This window comes from Stegodyphus dumicola, chromosome 9 (genome assembly GCF_044657685.1).
Source record: "Stegodyphus dumicola isolate Sdum_Otavi_A_Nest chromosome 9, ASM4465768v1".
In the NCBI taxonomy this organism is placed as follows: domain Eukaryota; kingdom Metazoa; phylum Arthropoda; class Arachnida; order Araneae; family Eresidae; genus Stegodyphus; species Stegodyphus dumicola.
Window position 1 is genome coordinate 62,290,192 of NC_140776.1, and position 27,584 is coordinate 62,317,775.

The 27,584-nt window shown below is 34.9% G+C and overlaps 1 protein-coding gene across 3 annotated transcripts in view; it reads left to right on the forward strand.

Moving 5' to 3' along the window:
• The first annotated feature begins 1,111 nt into the window (after positions 1–1,111).
• The window catches only part of LOC118195157 (protein turtle-like), a 1,209,650-nt gene continuing 1,183,177 nt past the window's right edge, over positions 1,112–27,584 (forward strand). For all 3 annotated transcript variants that reach the window (XR_015043000.1, XR_015043001.1, XM_085823517.1), the window contains exon 1: positions 1,112–1,518. Coding sequence is in view for 1 of the 3 variants with exons in the window: in XM_085823517.1 (XP_085679643.1) it covers positions 1,425–1,518 (94 nt within the window). In the remaining 2 variants the exon portion in view is untranslated. The remainder of the gene's footprint in view (positions 1,519–27,584) is intronic.

Here is a 27,584-nt window from a genome sequence, read left to right on the forward strand (position 1 = left end):
TCATAATTTGAATTTAGTTGGTTGGATATCTGCTTGTCAGTGGTCCCTTTTCAAGTGAGAGAGAATGTAAGAAACTATTACTTCTCCCCGTGCTTGCTCCCATGGTTTAAGTAATTACCGCTTTCCGTTAGCCTTCTTATTCCCGCTACACTTCTGATTTCCTCTACAGGGTGAGCTAGATTTATATAACTGGAACTGTAAATCACTGTACGTTTTCTTACGAGTATTTAATTGTCTTTGAAACATATAAGTTACTTAAGACTTTTACTTAAACCTTCAAGCAGGAATCTAACTGTCAAAGATTACGATTTTACTAGAAAACCAATTCTTCGTGGTATTAAGCATATTTACTTTTAATAGATTAAGGAACTAATTAAGTTAATTTTATTTTGTTCTGCATTAACATTTTTATATACTTTAAATATCTGTACTAGATTTGATATTATTGTTGAAGAAATAAAAATTGCTCCCTAACTGAACTAACTAAAACAGCCTTTCAGAGAAATGAAAAAAAAAATGTATTCATTTTTGCGTTTCCATTCCTGCATTCGTTTGGTTCAAATAATGAAAATGTGATCAGAGATCTGTATAATATTTTGAGCTGCAAAGTCAAATGACCAATAAAAGTACTTTGAAAAACGTATATCATTTCCCACTGGTCGTGTTAAAAACATTTTGGGAAAAGAAATATTATATGTTTTTGTTTGCAATTTTTATAGTTATACTTTCTCCTTAATTTGAATCTAATCAGTGTTCTGCTTGAAGTTTTCAATCACATAGTGAAATAACTCTTGAAAGAAATTTGACTAATATACCAGGAATAAAGGGGGGAATAGAAGAAGAAAAAGTTGGTAAAATTTCTCCTACACTCTACTCGCTGCTCCCGAAGCCGTCGAACAGAAGCTAATAGCGCCAGCGTTTGGGACGATCGGGATCGTACCGGACGCTAAACATCCGGCAACGTGACAGGAAGCGTCCCGCATAGTACAGGTCCCGCTGCCGGACGGGTTCGAGGTGCTAAATTCCGGAACGTCTGCTCTGAAAACATCAAGCGACGCCCCTTCAGCGCAAGTGGAACGATCCGAGTTCGATCATGACAAAATATTCTCTTCTATCGCCCTCACAGTAGCCGGCAAAGCAGCGAACGGTACACAGCTGACTCCCGGACTTTACGGCAGACCGAGGAAATAAAATACAGATGTTTGCCTTTTTCCAGTGGTCTCTCAAATTTCCCCATGCATTTGGATGAGGTGCCGACGGACGAACAGGAATTTTCCGCACCGCAGTGTCCGTACATCCTGTCCGGGATCTCTCGGATCATTTGAATAGAAAAGAGGGATATTTTTCGCCTCCTTGCGATATATATATTTCTCCAGTTTTCCGGTTCATTTAAATGTGCGGATTTTTTTAAATAAAGTTCCAAGATGTATGGATTACAGCAATGCTGGAATTTAAGACTTTGGATTATTGGTGCTCAAGCTTTGTGGATGTATGTTGTCAACTTGAAACCTGTGATAGGTAGGTGATGCTGCGTTGTTTTTTCCTTTTTGTTCGAAAGCGATTTGAATGTCATATGATCATTTCTCAGCGGATTATTTCCATTTCTTTAAATATTATATTTTAATGAGATGGAAGGTTTGGAAATAGTAATTGTCAAATCTAAGCAGGAAAAAGGAAATATTTTACCATTTTTTATAACCGTTTTAAATAACGAAAGTTTTTTGAAATATTACTGGCATCGAACTGTATGTGGAAAAGACGAACCCGCTAAGGTTTAGAAATTTTAGACGTATAAAAGGACTAGGAATGGATTAGAATTACACAATAAAAAAACTTGATTTTTATGTTTTAAATATAATTATTCTACCAGGTATCTGGTTCGCAATATAAGAGCTAGGTATTATTGGATGATAAGATTATCTATTGTAGTTTAAATATTACGGTTCATATGTTATGCCCAAATATTTTGAAAACATAATATTCTAAAACATTATTAAATAATTATATATAATTAGGTACAGAGAGATGTATTTAGATTCTGAGGCATACTTTACATCTTTCAGCTTAAAATGAAGTCGATGAAATATTTTAATTCATTTTTATAATTACGTTATTGCAATGTATTTCAATATATTATCATATACATAATTTTTTAAATGATACTTAAAATCTGGATTTAAGACCAGGAAATGGTTATTTGTTGCGATTATATACAAATTGTTTTATACAGCCGTTTAATAGAATTACAATTTTGTATGAATTCTAGAAAAATTTAATTAATTCATGTAAATAAAATTTGGATAAGAAGGAAAAATGTATGGCCCTCTATTTTTTTATAACAATTGAAAAACTGAAAAATTAAAATAAAAATGGAAACTGTTAAATATTTTTAATTTAATATTATAATGAACTAACCAGAAAACAGCTTTATTACCCAAATACATAGATATAGCATCCAAATATCGTAAAAATATTTCCGTAGAATATTTTTTGCTTATTTTGAAAGTTATAGATCTTTGCGGTGAGGGTTGGAATTTTTGAATATTTTGCTCTCCCAATGAACAAAATAAGTTAAAAGTGTGAAATCAATGAAACATGTTGATGATATTCAGTTATGATACATTGTGCTATAAAAAATCATTAAATTAGCTCTTGAGTTGCATATTCCTTATTCTGAGATTAATCAGATAATTTTTAATTTATTTAATTAATGAATTTTTTGCTTAAAATATTTTATTATAACTGCAATTTAATTGTGTTTAAATACATTATATTTCATATGTTTACGTGATAAAAATTACAAAATGTGTTTTCTATTAGAATTTAGATAAAATGCACGGTTTCAGTTAATTGATTTTGGCTGACTGTACTGGAAAACAATGAACTCAGAAATCAGGAAAAAGAAATAATTTCAAGCTAATTTATATTGGCATAAAGAAATATGCTTAAATATATTTTTAATTACATTTTTATTGCTAAAGAATGAAGAGAAAATCAGCAGCTCTATTTTTTCCTCCTACTTACATTATAGGAGTTAAAAGTGTATACAGGTATGCACATGTAGCTATATATATAGCTTTATATATACGTGTATATAAATTGCGTTGCAAAGTTTATTTTGCAGATTAGCGTATTTTAGATAAAGCGTATAAACGATTAACTTTGTCTTAATTTTTTTAAAAAAAAGTAACAATCAGTTTTCAAATTGGAAGATTTTTTTGTATTATTTTTTTATTTATGTAGAAAATACTTTAAATCATGGGTATATGTAAATGTGATACATTTGACACCTTATGCATTATCCTTTATTTGACACCATTATCCTTTATAAATGTATTTTATTTTAAGCCATTAAGTATGCATGTCTTTTTCCAGCAGACACGAACAATATTTTTACAAAAAAAGCTTGCGAGAAATTTTAAAATAATACAGAAAATGATGTTAAATCTCAATAATTTTGATTTTTAATAAAGTAGGTAAGGTTTTATAAAATAACATCTTAGTTTTCTTATTTTTATTTTTTTAATTTTACATTTTGCAAATAACTGTTTTGAAAGTAATTTCGACTCTTAAAATCGAAAGTAAATCTCTTACTCCATATGGGAAAAATATCCGCTAAATAAAGGGTACAGGCTTATTAAAAACGTAAAGCATATCGTAAAGATTTGGTATGGAGATCGCAAGTATCATTTTATATAAGAGTGATTTTATCGTTAATAAATAATTAATCATTTGCAAAGACTCATTTAATGACTCAAAATGGATATTTGTCCCCGTTTCATTTCAAAATAAGTATATAAAGAATAAATTTAGATGAAATTAAATGAAGGTACTTCAGATTTCTTCTTATTTCGCTGAAAATAAAAATTCCAATATTTTCACGCGAAAATAGAAAACTAGAATGCTTATAAAATTATAAAATGAACTTTTTCAAAAAATTGTAGGAATAGCTGTATATTCTTAAGCAGTTTGAAAGAAAAATGAAGATATAACCATGTAAAAATAAGTTTAATTTCTCCATTTTAAAATTTCTGAGCAGAAATATATAAAAAGAGCAGAATTGTGCCGGCAGCTATCAAGTGAAAATTTTAAAATGTTAGAACGAAATGTTTCGACGTTTTGGGCCATTTTTTTATATTTGATACGATAAAAAGCAGTGTTATAATACCTGGCATAAAATTCCATGCTCAAGAATTAAATACATAAATTATTTTTGAATTTGCAGGTATATGGTAGAAGCGTGTGGGGAAAGTAATTGGAAGTATATTTACCCAAATATGAGAGCATGAAAAATTTGCAATTTCTGCTCTGGTATAAATAAACGTTTTTGAACCAGACGATTTGTTAAAGATGAAGTTTTTATTTTTTCTGAATTCGAAATCACTACTGAACTACAGAATCATTAAAAAGTATTTAAGTGTTTCGTATTTGAATGGCAGATAATAAATACTATTTTATTTCTACAAAATGGTTGATGACACGTTTTTGATTTAAAACTTTAAAGTTTTTAGTAACAAACTTAATTTGTTTCAGTATTTTATAGAGATACATACGGCATGCTTACTTATCAGATCATCAGGAATATCCATTTTCAAGTTCATTTAATAAACTAGTTTTTGTTCTAATGTTACGTTTGATTCCGCTCGGTAAAAAGATACTGAAGTTGGAGCACAATCTGACTTAATTCACTAGTCTAATAAGATTTGAAATGTAAACAAATGTAAGCTTTGTTAGGCTTAGTTCCACTTAAATAACTATAAACGTTTTTATATATCTACAACTATTGCATGCAGATTAACTAAAAGCATAAATACCCTAACTGGAACAGAAGAACGAGGTAAAATTCAATCACTTTTAAAGCAATAAATTCAAAATCTACCAACACATAGAATTAAAAAGTATGTGTACGTTTGGTGCGACCGATTGCAACCAGAAAGGGCTGTGCACAACTACATGTTATAACAAACCCATGTACAAAATTTCAACGTTCTGCGTCGACTCGATTTTGAGTTAATCAAGATACATACATGCGTACCTATGTACGTACAGATGTCACAAAAATTCTCTTATGAATCCATTTTACAATCGATTTTGGAAAGCAATAGTCTTTTATTCTGGGCATACTTACAGATGTCGTGCAAAAACATGAGTTCGACATCAGTCAAAATGGATATTTTTTTGAAATATGATATCCAAAATTTTTCACGATTACAATACTTCCTTTACTTCGAAAAGAAAGTAAAAATTTATAAACAGCCCCCGTGCATAACAGACCTTTCTGTTGACTGGAATTTAATTAGGTTAAATAAATGTTTATCTCTCCATTTTGTCACTATGACCGTTGAGATCTTATAAAATAATGTCATTCAGCTTGATCTATGCAAATATCTCAGGCATTTTAAACACTCTCATTAATTACCTCCTGCTCTTGTTAAAGATGGTACTTAATAACACTTCAACTTATTCTTCTTTTATCTCCGTCATTTGCCTTTTTATATGAGTAATTTTTACTAAAGAAAATATTGCTAATAGTGGATATTGACAACATCTGCAGTTAAAAAATTTATGTTTTTTTATCAACTCATTTCCCTCCGAAATACGCTAGAGAGCAACTGTAGTTTTGTAAATTACATTTATTGCTATCGAGAAATAATAACATCACTGTTCATTATTTAACTGTCATGTAGATGGTTAATATCCAGAATATGCAAACGTCAAGCTATAAATTTGTTGTCCTTATTCCGATAGTATATTAATGACAAATTTGAATACTTAAATTTCAAATTATCAAATAACTAGTTTATGAAAGGAAGAGGTATTTATTTATTTATTGCTAAAGAATATTATTATGTCTCGTTATAAATAGATGTTTATGATAATTAATAGTACTTAACAATTTAATATATCTTTGAAATAATAAACGCGTGTTGCTCTCAGTATAAAAAGTAAGCACTGCGAGCGAGTCCTCTTGTCTGAATTCCTTAACACCATTTTGTATTACGTCATTTTAATATCGCATGCATTATGAATGAAAAGCCGCCCAGATGGTATAGTGGATAGAGGGGCCGACTACGATACCGAAGCTCTCAGGTCCAAAACCCGGAGAAGGCATGATTGTAACAATCCGTTCCTTCGTAGGAAGTAGCGGTTGTCGCCTATTAGGTGTTTTCACAATAAAATGGCCACCACCTCCGGCCTTAGGATTAGGATTAGGATTATTCAATTAGGGCAATGCACACGAGGGCTATCTGCCTAAAGGAGGGATGCCTTCGTGGATGACTTCTAACGGAAACTGGCTCGTAAATACGTTACACATGGGGAACACTACGAAAGCGCCCATTCGAACCCATTTCGAACCCGGAGAATTCTGCGAAGTTCGGTGAGTGAACTCGCTAATCATATTATAGCAATGATCCTATGAAGTATAATCTTCATAGGATCATTTCTATATGGACCGAACTACCACTGTTCAGCGTCTTTACCACTCGGCCGCTGGTGGGCTCCGGCCTTAGGAATGGCCAATGTCTAGTCGGATCTTCTCTCAGAGCGTACAGAAAGCCACCACTTTGGCTTGAACTCAAGAGTACTAAGAAATCAAACTTAATAGCTAAAGCTATGAAAATTCTAAAGCAGTTGGCCCCTATATGTTAACTAAACGGTGACGCTATTAAGGGCCTGAAATACGGGTGAGCTTAGTAATAGCTCAGAGAGAGTGCTGCCAAGAGGCAAACGCGCACTAGTCAGAATCTCTGGCTGTGTAACTTCGACTTGAGTACCGCTCTTCCACATTTGCATTAACGCGATTCTAAAAACACACTATGAGAGGAAATTGTAAGCTGAAATTAGAAGGGACAAGAAAGTAGCTTTAACTAAAGATAACTGTTAAAAACTTGGGATAAACCTGATATTACTATGAAAATGTTAAGTGATTGTTTGTGCAATGATTTTTGACTGTAAGAAGTAAGTTATAATTTTACCTGTAGATTTCATATATATGTGTTAACTAGGACATTTTCACGGAAAACCAAAAAACGGAGTTTAAGCATTAAAATCTGCAATAGTAATAATTAATGCTGTGCAAAGTGGTTAATAACATTTTAAACTAATGTTGCTAACTACTGAAAGTTATTTCGCTATTAACTTCTTTTAGAAAGACGCATTCGGGCGATGTTATATCTTTTAAAGTTCGATTAAGAGCTAATGTTGATTTAATAGCAATTTTAATATAGACTACCTTTAATAATATAGACTTTGTCCCCAATACAACCCAGAGTTTCCAAGTCAGAGAGAGATTTTAAGCTAATTTTAGCTGATACTTAAAAATGATTCACATCTCTTCATTGTGATCCTATCGATTAATTTTTAATATTTGTTGTCTATATTTAAATATTACATGCAAAATGTTTTTAAAGTGATAGATTTTAAGGAGCATAATTACCTGGAAGAACGAACTGCAACGTAAAGTGTGTAAATACAGCCAGTTCCTTTCATAAAATATTTTAAATGGGTATCTGGACATTCCATTAAGGTAAGTACCATACATCTGTTTATGCAATTGTATTGAGAACCGGTAGATAAATTCATGCAATGTATTAAAAAGCATCTAAATTTTTAACTAAAGCACCTGATGTTGAATAAACGTTTTAAAAACAGGAGCAAATATCATAGAAATGAAAACAGGTTCATTTGGATTGCGAAAATAAGATCACTAAATGTCGAGAACTACAGAACAGCATTCAGGAAAGCTATAGAAATGACGGAAACTGTAGGAACTCAGAAAACATCCTAGAAAGAAGATATTTCAAAAACAGGAAAGATTGATCGGTACAGCAGCCGAGAGCGAAATCTGTTGAACTGAAAACATAGATTGGATGGGACGAGATCAACATTTTGCGCTTTTCTTTGAGCATTTCTGTTTGGAAGAAAATCATTCCCTGGTTTGTCAGAATGTGAAGAATACTGAAAAACTGACGTCTTGTGTTAAAATATAACATGTGTAAAATATTACTATTGCTAAAATCAAAACGAGTCTATTGTATGTATGAAATATTTCTACGGAAAAGAAGGGCAAAGGTTTTAATAAATGGAAAATATGCTTGAAACATTTACCTCATAGTAAGAGACAAGTTTACGTTCTCAGTAATTTCGAACTATTCTTTGTTTCTGAAAATATTTTTCTTCGAAGAAAGTTTAAGACTAAAATATACAGAGGCTGTTCTCAAAATTTTTAGACGACTTTACTTGGCTATAGAAAAGATCACCTGCTTGAAAAAGAAATTAACTCCAGTTATATTTTTTAAAGTATAAAATATCGTCTGGTGTTTCACAATCGTGTTCGCATCAAAATGGTGCTTTTACAAAAGCGATCGACGAAACGTATGTTTCTTCTCTTTACGAAGAATATTATTTCTATTCAGTTATTAAAACATGCTGTAAAAGCCATAATGTTTCAGTATATAAAGCAACGATAGATAATTTTGTAAGGAAAACATCGTCACCGTTTGGCTTGAAGGAAAATCATTCAAAATACGCATTCAGGGAATAAAACGTAATATTTCGAAAGTTGTAAAGGCAAGAACTTTAATGTTAAAAGAAAATCCTCGGAGTCAAAGGCCAATAGCATAATCATTAAAACGCTCACGCTGTAATTTTACTACAGCGCGTTGTTATATCTATTCGAAACAATTATTTGGACAAAAATATAGAAATGTCACACTTGATAAATCTCGGGTATATTTAAATGACCGCAATAAAAAGAGATCCATTTATTATCATCAAAGAAAAGAAAACAAATCGTAACAGCATGTTCAACTAATCTAAATAAAGGTTTTCAAAGGATTTTATATTGTTGCTGGTTTTTGATATAACGGCAAATAAAAATTAAAGAGAGTGCAAAAAAATGTTAAGATCAACTCCACATATTATCAGGAACATATGTTATACCCGGATTTTAAATACAAAATACCTTCATTTTACCCTCAGTGCCATCAGTCAGTAGAGTTGCATCAAGACAAAGGAAGCAGCCCCACTTCAATATCCACTGTTAATTTCCTGGAAAACTTAGAACAAGACACGTGTATCAAAGCCATGTCTTTCACTCATATCCCTACTAAACCTCTTGATGCATCGTCCACGATTTTTGCGCTTTTGTAATTTTAAAAAGCATATCGTCGACCTACAATCCTCCTTGGACTTTGGAAAGCTTCTCAAAGGGCATGGGATAAAATACCATCTTCCGCTGCTAAAGAACGCTTTATTGTCTTGGAAGTTAGGGTGTAGAAATGTAGTGAAGAATAAGGGTTATCAAATGGAATAATCCTCGTTCTCTAATGAAAGATGTTTAATTTCTTTTTGAGTGAATTTCCGTCGCATAATTTAATAACAATTCCAATTATATTAATAAATTATATATACCTTTCGATGAGAGGTAAGCTTTATTGACATTACCAAATAGTAATAGAAAGGAAGGATTAATGAAGTACATTGAAAGCATTCTGAAATTACAAGAGCATTTCAATAATCAGTCTGTTATAATATTTCCGTAGAGCTTACACAAGTGCTTCTTTATCAGTTTTGCACTACAAATACTTTTCATCCTTACTAGAAGATCATCCCCATTCCTCTTTACCCAAACTTGAAAAATACATAAATACATTTATTTAGATTTACATTATTTTTAATGTGTTTCATAAATTGAACTATACAAAGCGTATAGAAAATCTTGATAAATACCAAAACGTGAATAAAAGTAGCTTTTTTACTTTCATAAACTAAGACTAAATATTTAACAGCTAAATAAAAGGTTGATCGCATTCCCCCTGTAAACTATGAAATTCCCTACTTGTTGAGAAACCCCGAGTTGCAGAGTTTAACACTTTATCAAGAATAAAACTACTCTAAAGTGCTTTTCTCTGCAGAACAAGTCTTTACACAAAAAAACCGCATTTAAAGGCGTTTTATACAATAGACTGCGATATTTAATAATATAATTTTATAATAAATGCCCTTTTTTTGGCACGTCCTCGGATTTCACTCATATCTGGAAATATCCTGACATGAGATCTAGGGCTGCCATATTTTTCGTAGATTTAGTTTTTCATATAATTTCTTCTGTCATTGGTAACACGTATACCAGATATTTTGTTTATACTATTTAAATTTTCTAATAATTGGGGGCGAATCGCCAGGCCTTAAAAATCGCTCTGAGATAAAATTATTTTTTGTTTGCGTAAAACTACAGAGCTACCTCAGGACTTCATGTGGGGGTAATTATTTTGTTTTATCTTTCAATGATTTTTTCTTTGACCTTATCCTAGTGATACGGTTTCTCTCTACACTGAGAGCTGTTTCCCGTTTCGACCTCATTACTCACGGCATGCGTTAAATCTGAGATCTCATCAAATAAATATGAAACCTTTCTTCCCAACTGTCCCAACATTAGTTTTTGGTTCAGAGGCAAGTCTAAGTCCAACTTCACCGACTCTTCTTAGAAATTAATCCGCGCACCAGAAAATACGCCCCTGAAAATTAATTCGCGCGTTGTTTCTATGTAACCCGAAAATTACGCTGGCAGAAAATTTCTAGTCATAAAAATGCTACTTTATCTGCTCACTTTTAATTTGCTCATAATTCAGAGTCACATAGCCTACTCATTTAAAATGTTTACCTTGTCGTGTTATAACTTTAGTTCGTATAACATCGCCTATATTATTAAAGATTTTCTTAAAATCATTTCTTATTTCCTGCTAAAACTACACTGCGCTCCTCCACCTAGTAACTTCAATTTCGAGATCCATTTAAGAGTCTTGAATATTTGAAAGTTAGGCATTTTTAATTACAACCGTTTTTAATTGAACTTAAGAAGCTATTCATTCATTATGTGGTGAGTGACCTTTGACCCGCAGCTTTGAAATATAGTTCAAAGTTTCTCCTTATCAAAACCCGAATTTCTTATATCGAAGCTCTTTTGCTGACGATTGCCATTAGCAGACAAAGAATTTTGCCGGCCACCAAAAGATTTCTCCCGATAAAGTCATTACCTATTTCCCTCACCATTTACAGGATTTCAGAAATTTCAGCTAATGTTTCATCATACTCCCGTCTTCGCATGTTCGCTTTCAAAATTCACGCTAAATCAAATAATTGTTCTTGCGTACCAGGTTTTTCAGTTCGACAAAATTTTGTGTGCAACCTGTGCAATACTACTTTAATAACTTCTGCATCGGATGTTTTCCAATATCATAATATCACAAATTTGACATTTCTTAAATTAAATCACTGGTATTTAATTACAATAAAGCTCTGATTCTAATTTCGCTCTATCATTAACTACGGAAAATTTTTTTACCAGTGCAGCTTTAAATATATTTAATTTGTAATTCTCACTTCTACGTTCAACCACCAGGTACTTTCCAATGGCTACCTACCAGTTCAATGCTTGACTTCGCAAAGCAGATGTGGCTATAACAATCTTTTATACTTTTCACATGCTGTTTATACACATGCTGTTCAACTCAAAAATAAATTCTGTATCATATTCGCAGATCAGTTTTCTTTCTGCAACCATAAGCAGTCGTACATCAGTTTTAAATCAAAACTTATTATTAGAATGCTTCTTTAAAATACTAATTTCAAAGATATTCGAAAAGACAAGCCCACTGATGGACATAGTCATTTCTATAGATTATTTCTTATTCCGGTTGATTACAATATGTCATATAGATTCATAAAGCGAAGTCAGCTATTCAAAATCTTCATAATTATATTAATAGTATGAATGCTCATAGATATTTTAATGTCTGTAACATCGTAGTTACAGTTAGAAAACAAAGATTCGAGGAAAAGAATATTGAAATTCCAATATTTTACTGTTCAGATATTTCTTAATTTTATTGTAGTACCCTGTTGACTTATAATGAGTTAGAAAAACAATATTTTTTTAATCTTTTGTTTTTTGTGTCTTTTTCCGAACTCACGTAAAACTGTCGTTTTTCATATTTAATTCTTTGAAAGATAAAGGTTAAAATATCTAACATTTTAACCGAGAAGGATGACATATAGCAAGTAAATCTCATTTATTTCAAACTTATTATATGACTACTTAATGGACTCTGTTTATTTTGCGTGCTTTTATAACAAAGTTACTGTGTATGAAGATTCTCTTAATCCATCAACTTTAATGTAATCTTTGTTTCAACGTGTGCTTGCAAGATAGCACATTTAACAAGCACGGATCAACCCACTCAAGCAAATAAGCTGGTACATCTGAAGGCATTTCGCTTTCAACTTGGGAATTTATTCAATTCATCTGAAACTCAAGCAAACATTACTCACTTTATTTCATGGCAGCTGAGGATTCATATGACGTAGCAACATCTGCTCAGACACCACCGCTCATATCCTAATTGAACAAATGTTAGGTGTTTATCACGTTATAAAATATTTCAAGAAATACTTCTTGTATTAAATTTGACTTGTAGAAACACAAAATATCCAGGAAAGTTTTTGCTACTGACTGCAGGGAATATATTGCCTTCCGACTTGACATAAAAGTCACCTTTGTCAAGTGTCAAAGATCAACCTTTTTTGGATAGTGATAAAATGATTTCTAAATTTCTCTAAACAAAAGCTTCTGTGGAATTCATGTATTGATTTCATCACAGTATGATACACAGATTATGCAAATATTCAGTCTACAAAATGAATCTTCCAAAGACATTTGGCACTCCTGTGTATCATTTGGCTGTATTACATATCTTAATAATTTGGTGCAGCAGATCATGAAACATAATCTCTCACAGCTTAAATACAAATCACTTGAACCTGCAAACGCTAGACATGCCTCGCCCCAAATTAAAAGAAAAGGAATCCAAATCTTCGTGGCGACCATTAATAATACGAAGAATTTTATGTATTACTATATAAATTAGTAAAGCAAAACGAGTTGTCAGAAGATCTCGTCAATGAAGTTTCTTCATAGTTAAGATTTAGGACTTATGTAGTGTATCATTAAGTGGATGAAAGTCCCTTACTCTACTCAGAAGCCTGTGCAGGGTCCAAATATTTGCACTCCGCAGAGTTCTGATTCTGTGTTTTAGTTATTTGCCAACTGCAGAATCTTTTATTTCTTTATCTTAAATTCATTTGATTATAATAAGGATTTTTATCATAGATTTTTAATCAATACAAAGAGTCTTAGGAGAAAAACAGATTGGTAAAGAAATCACTCTGTGACCTTATATTATTCTATTACTCATGATCTCCTAATCTTCCTCTCTTACAAGCAGACTACAAGACTACAAGTTTAATGAGACTAGAAGTCTGAATAAAATGACTGGAAACTGATAGTCACACCTCCATTTAGTTTGGCAGTAAAGTTAGCTCGGTAATTGTTCTTCAATACTTCATATTCATGTTTAACAATAGCTTCCCAACCGGTAGTGTGGTTAGCGACGCTGACTGCCGACGCCTTTTGTTAAGACTGTCATTCTTCCATTTCGTCTGGCAGTAAAATTAGCTGGGTAATTGTTCCTCGATACTCATTGTCCTGTTTAACAAAAGCCTACCAACCAGGATAGTGGTTAGCGACACTGACTGCCCTTCGGAAGGGCTCGGGTTCGAATTTCGGAGAAGACATGGATGTTTGTTAATGTATAGTGTCTGTGCGGTATGAGAGCACTCTAAATATGCAGTGAGACGAAAGTACTCTCTAGGGGTTTGTGGTAAGGGAAGAGGAGTAGAAGACACTTGAACCCGTCTTCCCAGGCTGCTCTTTATCAAAATTGGGGGGCGGAACCGAACAGATAACACGTCGTGCGCTCACTCTTAGGTTTCCAAGGTTCTTGCCAAAGACAGGAGAAACATCACTTTCCTTCCCACTATGTATTTAGTGGACTTGTTCTGATATTACTGCCGGACAAGTGAGACAGGTCACAACACAACAGCCAGAACAAATTTAATAAAATATCACATTAACTATCTTCATAGCGCATCTTATTAAGACCTGTTTCGTTAAAATCAATTATTTGTCTGTATACTTGTTGTTTGTTAAAAATGGCTTGCATTACTCATACAAAAGCACATTCAGTCATTAAAAAAACAAATAAAATGAAAGATAAGTAACATATTATTGCGTGCGTACGGGTTCGTTATGAAATGAATGCACAAGTCCGATGAAAAATGAACAAAAATTTATTATTATCACAACAAAAATGCTTAAATTTTCTCAAATTATCATGCAGTATTACAATATCTCACAGTAGTTATCTTTTAACTGATCAAATGTCCAATAGAACGTAATTCAAAACAGCTAAAGAACGCTAATCCGCGAATTCGCTACAATCAACAAGAGCAGTTTTCTAAACAACAACAAACTAAGCAACTCCTACAAACTGAGATGTTTTCCTCCTTTTATAAGATTTTAAAATCACGCGCTAGAACTTTCCAGTACTTTCTCGAAATCAAAAAGAGATATTTATTTATTTAATGCACGCGCTCTTGTATTTTCAATTTTCCGGCTTAGCTTTCTTTTAATATTCGTCACGCGCTGCACTGCGCGAGAAATAAAACCATTTAATTTATAATTGAACTAACATTAGCTTTTTAAATACCAAATTCGTAACACTCCCCTCTTCCCAAGGACTGCACGTCCCGAGCAGTGCAATCCCTGGACAGGAAGCTAAACCTACAACTGTGGCATAAATGCATTAATAAGCATTACATTACAATAATAAACAACATGAAGAATAATAGCAATAAATAAAACAAATCAAATGCTATCAAACATAAATCAAATACAAATCAAATACTAAATGCAAATCAAATACTAAATGCAAATCAAATCAAATACACATTTAAAAAACAAAAAGGACCATGGTCTTATACTATTTACAATTATTTACATTACGTACTATGGCCATAGTAATGAGCTAACCTGTCGTAATGAACGACTTTAGATTTAGAGTTCGAAGACTTGCGGATCCGAACCACGACGTCATTCAGCCTGTTTAAGACTGTGTACGGGCCATCCCAAGGTGAAAGTAATTTCGGACAAAGTCCTTTCCGTCGTGTCGGATTCCACGACCACACCTTGTCCCCTTCGTGGAATTTATGTTCAGTAGCTCTTGTGTCGTATCGGGTCTTCATCTTCTCCGTCGCCAAGTTGACTCGCTCTCGTGCAAAGTTGTGCATCACTTCAAACCGGGTCTGTCGATCTTGAATATATTCCTCAGGCGATGATGGAGCATCCGGAAAGCGACCAAACAAGAGATCACAAGGTAGACGAAGGTCACGACCGAAGAGCATCTGTGATGGGGAATAGCCGGTAGTCTCGTCCACAGCACTGCGGTAGGCCAGTAAAAACAGTGGTAATTTCTTGTCCCAATCCTGTTGGTTTCTGGAAACCACTAATGAGAGGTTATTAAGGATGGTTCGATTGAACCTATCTACCATGCCGTCGGACTGGGGATGCAATGGCGTCGTTTGAGTTTTGTCAATGCCGAGTAGTTTGCATAGTTCTTTGATTACTACCGAGGCAAAATTCCTTCCCTGATCGGAAAGTAACTGAAGAAGCACTCCGAATTTGGAGATCCAGTGCTGTATCATTACCTTAGCTACTGTGACAGCCTCTTGATCAGGAATTGGATAAGCTTCAGGCCACTTGGTGAAGTAATCAATGACAACGAGTATGTATTTGTTGTCATCAGCAGTTCGTGGCAGAGGTCCCAGGATGTCAAAGGCGATACGTTCAAAAGGCGCCCCTACGTTGTAACGTTGCAGCTTGCCTCGGCTGCGTTTCCTCGGTCCTTTCCGACCTGCACAGGCATCGCAAGATCGGCACCACTTTTGCACCTTATCCTTTGCATTATTCCAGTAAAAGCGCTTACGAACTCTCTGTGAAGTCTTCATAATTCCAAAGTGACCTCCTGTAGGGCTGTTATTTAGTTCTTTAAGGACATCAGGAATCCGGGATCTTGGAAGTGTAAGTTGCCATCGGAACGTCTTCCCATCATCCGATTCGAATTTCCGGTATAAGACGCTGTTCCGAATGTGAAGTGAATCCCAGAGTGCCCAATATTGTTTGGTTGTAGGACTACAGATAGAAATGTCCTGCCAGGTAGTTTTTCTGTTTGGTGACTCCATTAAATCAATTATGGGTTTAATATGTCGCGGTCTTCCAGGTGGTTTTTCCTGACTTCATCCTTACTCCACGGTTCTCGATCAGCCGATGTTGATGTAATTTGTCTTGCGACCGGAGTCAGCAGCTCGTATTTCGCTTCGACCCTGGAACAATATCGGCAGCTTACCGGGCAAGGTCGTCTAGACAAGGCGTCGGCGTTCCCGTGTGATGATCCCTTACGATGACGGATAGTGACGTCATATTCTTGGAGTCTCTGTATCCACCTGGCTATTTGACGCTCAGGATTCTGAAATTTAAAAGCCAGGCCAATGAGGCATGGTCCGTGCGGAGGAGGAATTTTCTCCCGTATAGATAATGATGGAAATGTTCTACAGCTTTGGCGAGCCAACTCTTTCCTAGTAACACAGTAATTCCTCTCCGGTTTAGACAGGCATTTGCTCCAGTAAGCTACTACACGTTCTTGGCCGTCTATTTCTTGGGACGAAACAGCACCGACACTTTCATTGCTCGCGTCCGTGTCGAGAATAAATGGTCTGTCGAGCTGAGGATACGTCAGGATTGGAGCAGATGTTAAAGCTTCCTTTAAGTTGTTAAATGCATCCTCGCATTCCTTTGTCCACAAGAATCTTTGCTTGCTCTCTGTCAGCTTGTGAAGGGGTCTTGCGATGGAAAAAAAGTCCTTCACGAATCTCCTATAGTAGGTGCAAAGCCCTAGGAAGCTTCTCAACTGATGGACATTTTCGGGACGTTTCCAGGATTTAACGGCTGACACTTTACAGGATCCATGCACACACCTTCTACAGAGATGACATGTCCCAGGTAAGTCACTTCCTTTCGGAACAATTTGCATTTAGCGGGACTCAGCTTCAGATTGGCCTCTTTCAGTTTCTGAAGCACCTTTCTAAGATTTTCTAGATGCTCTTCAAAACTCTTTCCGACGATGGTGATATCGTCCAGGTATATCAGACAGGTTTCGTAGGAAAGACCTTTCAAAACAGTCTCCATAAGGCGTTCGAATGTTGCCGGCGCATTACACAGTCCAAACGGCATCACCTTGAATTGCCAAAGCCCTTGACCCGTAGTAAATGCCGTCTTTTCTCGGTCTTCAGGGTGTATTTCTACCTGCCAATAACCACTCTTTAAATCAAGTGTTGAGAACCTCTTGCTTCCAGAAAGAGTGTCTAGAATGTCGTCAATTCTAGGAAGAGGGTAACTGTCTTTCTTCGTAACCTCATTCAACCGGCGATAGTCAACGCAAAATCTTGTTGAGCCGTCTTTCTTTCTGACAAGAACGATGGGAAATGCCCATGGACTTGCTGAAGGCTCGATGACATTGCCTTATTCCATATCCTTTAAAAATGTTCGTACCTCTTCCTGTTTAGCAATCGGTAGACGTCTTGGATGTTGCTTGATCGGAGGATGATCGCCGGTATCAATTCTATGTTCTGTCAAACTAGTTCGACCCACGTCAGAAGACGAGCGGGAGAAAACAACTTGAAGATCTTTAATGACGCGATCGGCAGCATTCTTCTCTTCATCGTTTAATTGCGCATTCTGAAGTAACCCTGATGTAATGCTTTCTGAAGACACGCATTCTTGGATGTTACTCTTTCTTTCAACGGTGGTTACTGGAGTACATGCTGCAACCACTTCACCTTTCTTAATAATTCTCACCTTCTCAGTTACGTTGGCGACTCTCACCGGGATAACCGTTCTGGATAGATCGACGAGTGTTGAGGCTACTAGTACACCTTTTGGGCCATTACAGTTATTTGGATATTATATGATTCCGTAGCGGAAATTTCTGTTTTCGGCTATGGATCCAGAAAGTAAAATTTCTGTTCTTGCCGGTATTGTGATATTGTCTTGTGCTATGATTTTATGGACAGATTTATCTTCTTCATCATTAACTCCAAATAACGCTATGTCCTCAGATGTAGAATGCAATTCGTTATTTTTAAAGTCCAAGGAAATATTGTATTTTCTTAGAAAGTCCAATCCGAGTATGGAAGAATCAGTGATATCTGCTACATATGCCGTGTGATGGTAAGCGGCACTTCCAAACGTGATGTTAACATTTACTTTTCCTTCGATGTCGATCTTCTCACCGGACACAGTTTGGAGGATAACGCAGGGTAGCGTCCAGATAAGTTTGTTTCCCAGTTTTTGAGCCAAATCTTTTCGGATGATGGTAACGTTGGCTCCTGTATCTATCGTCATATTGCAGGGAACTCCATTAATATGTCCTATTATGAAAAGTCCATTACTGCCGCCTCTCACTGCAGAAATCTGAAACGCTTTAAACTGGGGCTTTTCATTATCTGGCAACCTCCGCCCCGCGAGATGGCCACTAATTAGTTTCCCTGCTGTTTGTTAAGAGCGGTCTTAACATCCGTACCCTGGGGTATTCTGTAGTTTCGTCGTATGTGTCCTTCAACACCGCTGTTCCAGCACTTAACGGTCGGTTTCTTCTCACCAATATTCCGTCTCAAGGAGTTCAGTTGTCTAGTTAAATCGTCTAGACGAGCGTCGACTTGATCCCCTGGCTCCTGCACTTGAGCAGCTCTGACTGGGTGGCGCTCCCGACGAGTGGCTTGCTGGGCTGCCTCGAATTTCATGGCGAACACTAGAGCGCTTTTTAAATCTTTAACATCCGCCATTCGTAGAGTCTTCTGTATTTCGGGATGCCATCGATAAAGTACTGGAGGGACAGGATTTCCCTCGTTTCTCTCGGGCACTCCGTAAAGGCGAGGTGGGACAGCCTTTCAACATCCGTGGTGAGTTCCTGGAGTGATTCGGTGGGCTTCTGTTGACGGGATTTCAATTGAAGCCTGCTGTAGTCCTTTAAACACTTCTCGCCAAAGCGCAGCTCCAATGCGCCGGATAGAGCTTCGAAGTCAAGTCTTTGGTTTTCTGGAAGCGTCTGCAGGATATCCGCTGCGTCTGCTCTCAGAGTAGCAGAACCATTTAATTTAATGACAGGCCTTAGTTTGGAAATCCCATCCATTCGCATCCGAAACGATAGAAAATTGTGTTTTATACACTTGCCAGGATGTCTTCCCATCATATGTGGATAACTTCAGAGATGGACGAGCAGGCATCGGTAAGAATTTAAAACCCTCAGAATTGCTTCCTTCTGTCGCTATGCTCTTCTTTAAAGTGTCAACTTCTTTTGCAACAGCAGCAAAACCCCTTTTCTCAATTTGTTGTTGGACGGCAGAAACTCTTTTTTTAATGTGTTGCTCTACCGCAGAAGCTCTTTCTTGAATTTCTCCAACTTTGTCTTCAACTGTATCCATTCTTCCTTCCGTAGCTTGGAACTTGTTTTCTATTATGCAAGTAATTTCTCTCTTCAATTCCTCTTGACCTACTTTCATTTTCTCCTTAATAGATTTCATCTCCCTTCTAACGGATTCTTCCATTTTTTTCTGACTAGCTTCCATCTTTTCTTTCATTTCTTCTTGTCCCGTTTTCATTTCTTCCTTAACGGATTTCTGGCCCAATTTCATCTGTTCCTGTGCCGTTTTCATTTCTTCCTTAAGGGATTCCTGGCGCATTTTCATCTGTTCCTGTGCCGTTTTCATTTCTTCCTTAAGGGATTCCTGGCCCAATTTCATTTCTTCTTTAACGGATCTAATTTGTTTAACAGAGTCTTTCATCTCTTCTTTAAATGTAGCAAAGGCTTCTTTAAATGTAGCAATCTGCAACGATCACATTTTAATGTTAATAAGGAAAATTTTATTCTAGTTTCTCATTAATGTTTGTATTTTATATTTCTGCATCTTTTAATGATTTGGAAAGCCTTATGACCCACTTCAAGTTTTAAAAATAACATCATATTCCTATCACAAGACTACGTATGCTCTGGAAGCAAAATATCTCCAAGCATAGTTAAACAGATAATGTACAAATATTTACTGAAGTAGAAGTTATAAACGCAATATAATTAATTAACTATAAAGATATTGTTTAAAAATCTGCTTCTAAAACAATATTGCACAATACTGAAAGCAATGCAAACATTTACAAATGACTAAAGGTAAACTATTTACATCTTACATCATAGAGAATATAATACCTAATTATCTAAATTACATTGAATTTATCAAGGAAAATGTAATTTCAATTGTAACGAATGTACTATGTTTGGCTCTATGCATATTTACATCTAGTCTGTTACAAGAATAATGTATTACATATAATATAAAACTCTGAAATTTGTTTCATCTAAATGCATTCATTAGCTATTTACTATTTTATTTTAAGATTTATTCGGAATTTTGCAAAACGAATAATCACTTTTTGGGAATTTATGTATATGTGAACAGTACTTTTCATTATACAAATAAGTTGTTACCATTCGCAATGCAAATAGCCTGCACTTGCTTTGCTACAGTGAACGTATCAAAGGAACTGAATTTTAATTGTAAGGACACAGCAATGTAATTTAGTTGAATCTAACTTTCCTGGCTGTAGAAATTAAGCTTCCGTTTTAAAAAAAATGTTCAATGATTTTTAACTCCTTGTACGAAGTAAAGGAAGTATTGTAATCGTGAAAAATTTCGGGTATCACATTTCAATGAAAATCTTCAATTTGACGACTTTCGAATAAAACTGAACGATGTTTTTGAATGACATGTCTATGCAAGAACAGAATAAAGATCTCTTTTTTCCCAAAAAAAAGATCAAAAATTGGAATTAAAATGGATTCAGAAGAGATTTTTGCGTACGTACGTACAAACGTCAAGATACATACATACGCACGTACTTATATATATATCTCCCATCAAAAACGAGTAGACTCAGAACATTGAAATTTTGTATATGGGACTGATATGACATGTAGTTTTGCGCCTACCTTTTTGATTGCAATAGACCGTTACAGAAATATTAAAATATAAATATATAAATATACCTACTCTGTTACTCGGCTCGGTGAAGTGTTTTCTTTATTCTTGTATGTTGGTAAATCGCGTGTTTTTTGCTTTAAATGTGATTAAATTATATTGTTCTTATGTTTCGGTTACCATTTTTGTGCCTTTAGTTATTCTGCATGCAATAGTTATATAGTAATCAACTATTTTAAAATTGTTTGAGTGCGCCTAAGCCTAACGCAGCAGCCATTTGTTTACATTTGAAACTTAGTTAAACATTGAATTAAGTCACTATTTAAGTCACTAGTGCACCTTCAGTGTCTTTTTGCCATGTGGGACTAAAACTAAACTTTTGATTTTATGCACCGAAAAATCTACCTTCTTGACGCTGGCCGAATTGTTTGTTTTAGTTTAGAATCTCTAATCTGAATTGTAAAAGTAGTTTTTTTAACTCTATTTGGTGTTTCATATTCTTGTATATTTTTCAATTTTTTAATGAAGATGCTTTGAGTTTTCATGTACTATTTTTGGCTTGCAGCAAAGTGAGAATTGAATCAATTGAATGAGAAATATTTCTTTAATAAAATTTGAGGATGTAATTTTAAATAAAATGCAGCAAAACACTGTATAATTTACTAGGGTCGCACCAGAAACTCATCTGGTGTCCTCATCGGATTTTATTTTCGATCAGGCTTTTCTCAGCCTAAATTTAATCAAATATAAGTGACAAGACTTGATGAGTTACAATGGAGATTGAGGGATTATAGAAACTAAATATGCAAACTTACCTATAGGAGGAAAAAGGCATTTTTATTTACGATTTAGGTTAGTTTAATAGGGTTTGATAATTTCTTTTAAAAATTCTTAAAACTTATATAAATTAAAAAGAATTGTTTTCGAGAAAACCATGCTTATAATTTTCTCCTTGAATTATTTGTTAAATCCTTTCCCCTAACAACAAGATAAATGAGACTATATCAAGTTTGAGAAAGGTATAGTCTAGTAAATGAAGTAAAATAAATTTCAACCAGCTAAAATTTTATTGCCACAAATTTAAGTTTACTAAAACTGAACGACTATTGCTCTTTGCAACACGAATTACAACATAAAGCGTCTAGTTAAAATTTACATGATATGCTGATATGCCATAATTGAATGAGCCTAGAAATTATGATTTTCTTGCAAATTTCGAACACAACTCTGTTTTAATAGATGATCAAGCAGCAGTGATGTGTAAAAATGTAATGACTGCATTACTTCACTTTCGGGTAAAATAATTTCAGAATTATCATTTACAGTTATCACTCAGTTATGAAATCTTTTTTTAGCTAGTTCAGATTTATGGTGTACATGTGAGAGATCTTTTGTATACAAAATGCGTATAGAGATTACAGAATAAAATTCAAATATTGCAATTTAAGTTCGTAAGATGTCTTTAAGTCCCGTTTTTTATTTTTGAACAGAAAAACTTTTAATAGTGTAAACTCTTCTCTAATAATTCATTCTTAATTAATATCAGTTAGTACAGAAATCTTCTTTTAGGGGACTTAGTATAAGAAAATAATTTCTAAATTTAAGACTTCTGGAATTTTTAAGATACCTTAAGAATATTAATAATTTAGTGAAACGAACAGATATTTCGTTCACCTTGGTTAAGGTAGCGTTAATGTGTTTTTTGGAAATCACAGGTGTTCTTAAATTAAGCTTCTAAACTGAGAAAGAATTATTCGCAAAAAATATTTTATTCTGAAAAATCACCTGGACATTTTTTGCTAAGCTAATAAGCATACTTTAATTAAGCTGGCTATAATGCCATAACAACTAGGATTTTTCTAATATCTGAAAATAACTTTAAAGAATTTCTGCATCATAGAAATACAAAGCAAATCTGTAATTATTTCTATGCACAGATGTAAAAGAAGCCGAGTTTATTTTATATTGCTATTATATTTGTATATAGTGTGTGTGTGTGTGTTATTTAATTTTAGTTCTAACATTTTTTCTGCGAATTAAATTTATTGAGAAATAATGATAAAAGTATAAACTTTATTATATTAGTTTAAAGTTTTTAATGGATTAATTATAACACTCCAAAAACGCATGATTGTTCAACACCTTTATACTTGTTTCATTTTCCTTTAAATTCCCTTTTCGAATTCTCTAACAACATTGTGGGACATTTGATATATACATGTTTTAATGTATTCCACAATTATTAATACGGAAGAAACACTATTGCCTGTAGAATTATATAAAATCTTTTTTGAAGAATAATGTATTTTTAATTCTAAAGACTCAGCTTAAAGGTTTACATTTTTGGCGATACGCCAGCTTCGTAGTATCGTGTTTCTAATAGACACAGAGGATGAAATGAATGTTCAAGGGATGCATATATTAATCATCGCGAAAAGTTATTATAAAACAACATCGGGTTTAATCCGTATCATAATAAATATTACAACAGGGGTCATTTCCTGATGTTTCAAAATGACTCTTTAATTATAAAATGTCAGAATTTACTTTAAAATTCATTAAGTGCAATTCGGGTAAACTAGCATTTTTCAAGAAGAAAAAGTTAAGCATTTTTACATTTTATACTCCCCAGCATACAAAGTATACATGTGTATATTCTGCACATGCAAACTATGTATACAATGTATGTATATATATACATTGTATGTATATATATACAATGTATGTATATGTATACAATGTATGTATATATATACATTGTATACATGGTTTGCATGCACATATTGTTACGTTTTTTCTCTGACACCAGTTGTTACGTTATCTTCTTCCTTCACGTTCGTACGGGGTTCGTGTGGATTTGGAGTGAATAACGACGACACTTGATGAAGTATCGAAACACACTTTATTTACCAATATTAATCAGGACAGCTCCAAAACACTTTTACAGTGGTCGAAGATCCACAGTAAACACGCTGGAACAAACAGCGACACAGCCTTCACAGTGTCAGACAAAAACGGGGGAGAGAGCTTCGCGGCAAAGCACTAGTACAACTCCCGATTCTGCTTGGTCGTTCTCGGAACTCCACGTACTCTCGAGACTCTCCACGTTACAATCGCGATGCACTCGACGACACCCAGAGCACAGCTCCCGACTCTTCGGTTCAGTCGTTCCCGGAGCTCAACACGCTCTCTCGACGATGCACTAACCGCGATACACTACGAGACTCTTTCGGTGCATTCGACGACCCACTCAGCACTCGCTGGCCGGCTGGGGATCGACTCCGCAGGGATTGACTCGTGTTATGTCGCGAATTTTAATTATTAATATATGTTTCAAGTTATTATTATTCTAATATTTTTATTTGTATTCATGTATATTTTAATCTGAAAAAAGTTTTCTTAAGCTGTTAAGTCTTTATTTAACTCGTTATTCTTGAGTAGGAATTGTTACAAAGGCGAGAGACGATTGCGAGGAAACAAATCTGGTTTATGGCCTTTTTACTAACAATAGAGTCAGTAGGGTGTTGTCTTTTCGCCTTTTACTAATGGCGTTTGAAACGAAAATCGTCTTGCCTTCGCTTTGTTATAGTTGTAGTTTTGCTTACTTCAAGACAATGGGGGGGTGCACAAAGTTTAGGTAATTGAATTCTGGTAAAGCCTAGTTCCGCTTGTTAGTTGGGAACCCACTTTGTTTCCCACATTTTTCCTGAGTACAGATGTTGCCTCATTGTGAGATTTGTCTTGTTTTGGATTCGTCATGGGGGTGTCATTTTCTCTTGCATAGATAAAGTAAAATTCTGGCATTGGTGTGATTTTAATTTTATGACTTTTGAAAGTCTATGAGCTCACAGAGGCGGAGAAACAAACATCTCCTGGGTGCTTGCACCAGGCTAGAGTTCATTCGGATTCTGATTCTGATTTTCAAGCTAAGAGAAATAGTGGAGGCTTGACCCCCTGCGGGTCTTGCTCTCGAGAGCACCGGCTATTGCGTTGGATTTGTAGTCTGATTTGAGTTGCGAAGATATAAGGCAGTGAAAGACAAAATTTGGTGGGGCTTGACCTCCTGCGGGGGGCTTGGGCCTCGGGCTGAGGCGAGGTTATCGCGGCTTTCCCGCTGATGAGAATTTGTTCGAACGGAGAAAGTTCTCTACGCAAAATTTGATTTCACCGTTTCATCGGTATTTTGAGATCTTTGAATAGTCATGTTAGAGGCCTTCCAGTTAGAATTGTTCGTCATAGACAGAAGAGATTGTTACAGCTAAGAAGTTTGTACCGAAAGTGTTCTACGCAAAATTTAGTTTCGCCGCTTCATCCTGTATTTTGAAGAACTTGAATAGTCATGTTTGAGACATTCCAGTTGAAGGAATTTGTCACGAGATACAGATTTGTTCCAGAAGGAGGTATCATGCTCCCCTTATTCCTGAAATCAATGGACGCTTTCGAAAGTGTTTTGACAGAAAAAAAAAATTCTTAGCTCTTTTCTAAGTGGATTGGACATTAAAGATCCTTCAATTCGGAAAAAATTGTCTTCCATCTGTGAGTGAAATTTTGATTATTTTCTCTGTTTTCTCTGTCTTCCCAAATGACATGGTGGATTAGTTAATAACCATTTATCCCCATATATAAATGTTCATTACTTATATAAATTAAATATTGCTAGCTGGTAATATTAAGAAGTGATTAGAAATTTTAAGGAAATGACCAGTTATTTTTGAGGATTAATATGTGTTACGCCAGCTTTATATGCGACTTAGAAAAATATTCACTTTTAATTAATGAGAATCTTTATTTGGAGAATTATAATATGTTACACCTTCTTAATTTGTGGAAAAAATGTTAATTATTAATTAAATGTTTTAATTGTTGTAAGCTGAAATTTTGTGTGACAGATGCGATATTTTCATAGTAAAAGTATGTGGTAGGGGATTCTGATCAGTTACCCAAGTATTTACTAATAATATAACATGTTCTAGAAATTAATGAATGTGTTTGATATATATTTTATGTTTCACTTGTTTAATTTAGTGTGTAATTCACTGTGGTCTGTCATGTCCCTCCATTTGTTTGAGCCGGGAGGCTTTTAAGAAACATGGAGTTTTACTGAATTGGGGTTATTTTTTTTTCCTAGTGGGCTTCACAACGCGCCCTACGGTACTAAACCAATACCACTATACATTGATTGTTCCATATGATATATGAATGTTATGAATGTTCATATGAATATATATATTTTTGAGTTAGTGTGTCCGGTACCATGAGTCAAAGTTCAAAGTATTAAAACACCTTATAAATTTTAGATAGTCAACACTCTCTAGACGAGATACGAACTCGATACTAACTAACTCGCACTCCAGACGAGGAAATCTGACTCGCCCTCTCGATGAAGTTCACTGACTGCGGACCAGCAGGGTTTATATAGCTTTCGGCTTGTGTTCGAGAACATTATGGGCTAAACCGATAAGAATTCGTTCCAGAAGGTTCTCCAACCGGTCATTGCATATCGCCAATTTTGTCGCCAAACGTTCGATTTCTCGCCAAATGTGGCATCCCCGCCTTCCTTTGCCATTTTATGGCATCCCCGCCTTCCTTTGCCATTTTATGGCAACCCTAAAACTGCTTTGTGGGGAAGCCATCTTACCGCGCCTGTACATTTCGTAACAATATAATATTAATATTTACATTCTTAAATACTCCGCTGTGAATTCGAACAACACAGGCTTTTCAACAGTGTAATAATACATCTATTTTTGATAATTTTAAAAAGTTTTCAGCAGTTCTAGTGATATTGTATGCATATTTACCAAAAAATAATATCAACACTGTACCGAAAAACCGCGCCTAGACATTTCGTAACAATATATATATATATATATATATATATATATATATTTATATACATATAGAATATATATATATATATGAATATATGCATATACATATAGAATATCTTGTTACGTTATTTTCTTTTCTTCACGTACGTTACGTACGTACGCGGTTCGTGGGGATTTGGAGTGAATAATGACAACAGCACTTTATGAAGTATCAAAACACACTTTATTGGCCAGTATTATTCAAGACAGCTCTAAAATCACGTTTACAGTCGTCGAAGAACTACTATACACACACTGCAACAATCAGCGACACAGCCTTCAGGCAATCAGGCTATAACGGTGAAGACAGCTTCACGGCAAAGCGCCAGATTACAGCTCCCGACTCTGCTCGGTCACTCTTGCAACTCTATGTACTCTTGAGACTCTCCATGCTACAACTCGCGATGCACTCGACGATAAACAAGAGTACAGCCCTTAACTCAGCACACTCCAAGATAAAGCACGATGCACTAACTCGCGATGTACTAAAAGACTCCCTCATTGCACTCGAAGACCAACTCGGCGCTAGACTTCGAGACACTCGCTGAGTGAATGTCAACTTGATCGACTCCGCACGGATTGACTAACTCGCTCTATACTAACTCTCCGCGTACCCGTAGGGTTTATATAGCTTTTGGCATGTGTTCGAGAAAATTGTGGGCTAAACCGTTCGGGCATGTGTTCGAGAAAATTGTGGGCTAAACCGTTCGGGCATGTGTTCTGAACGCG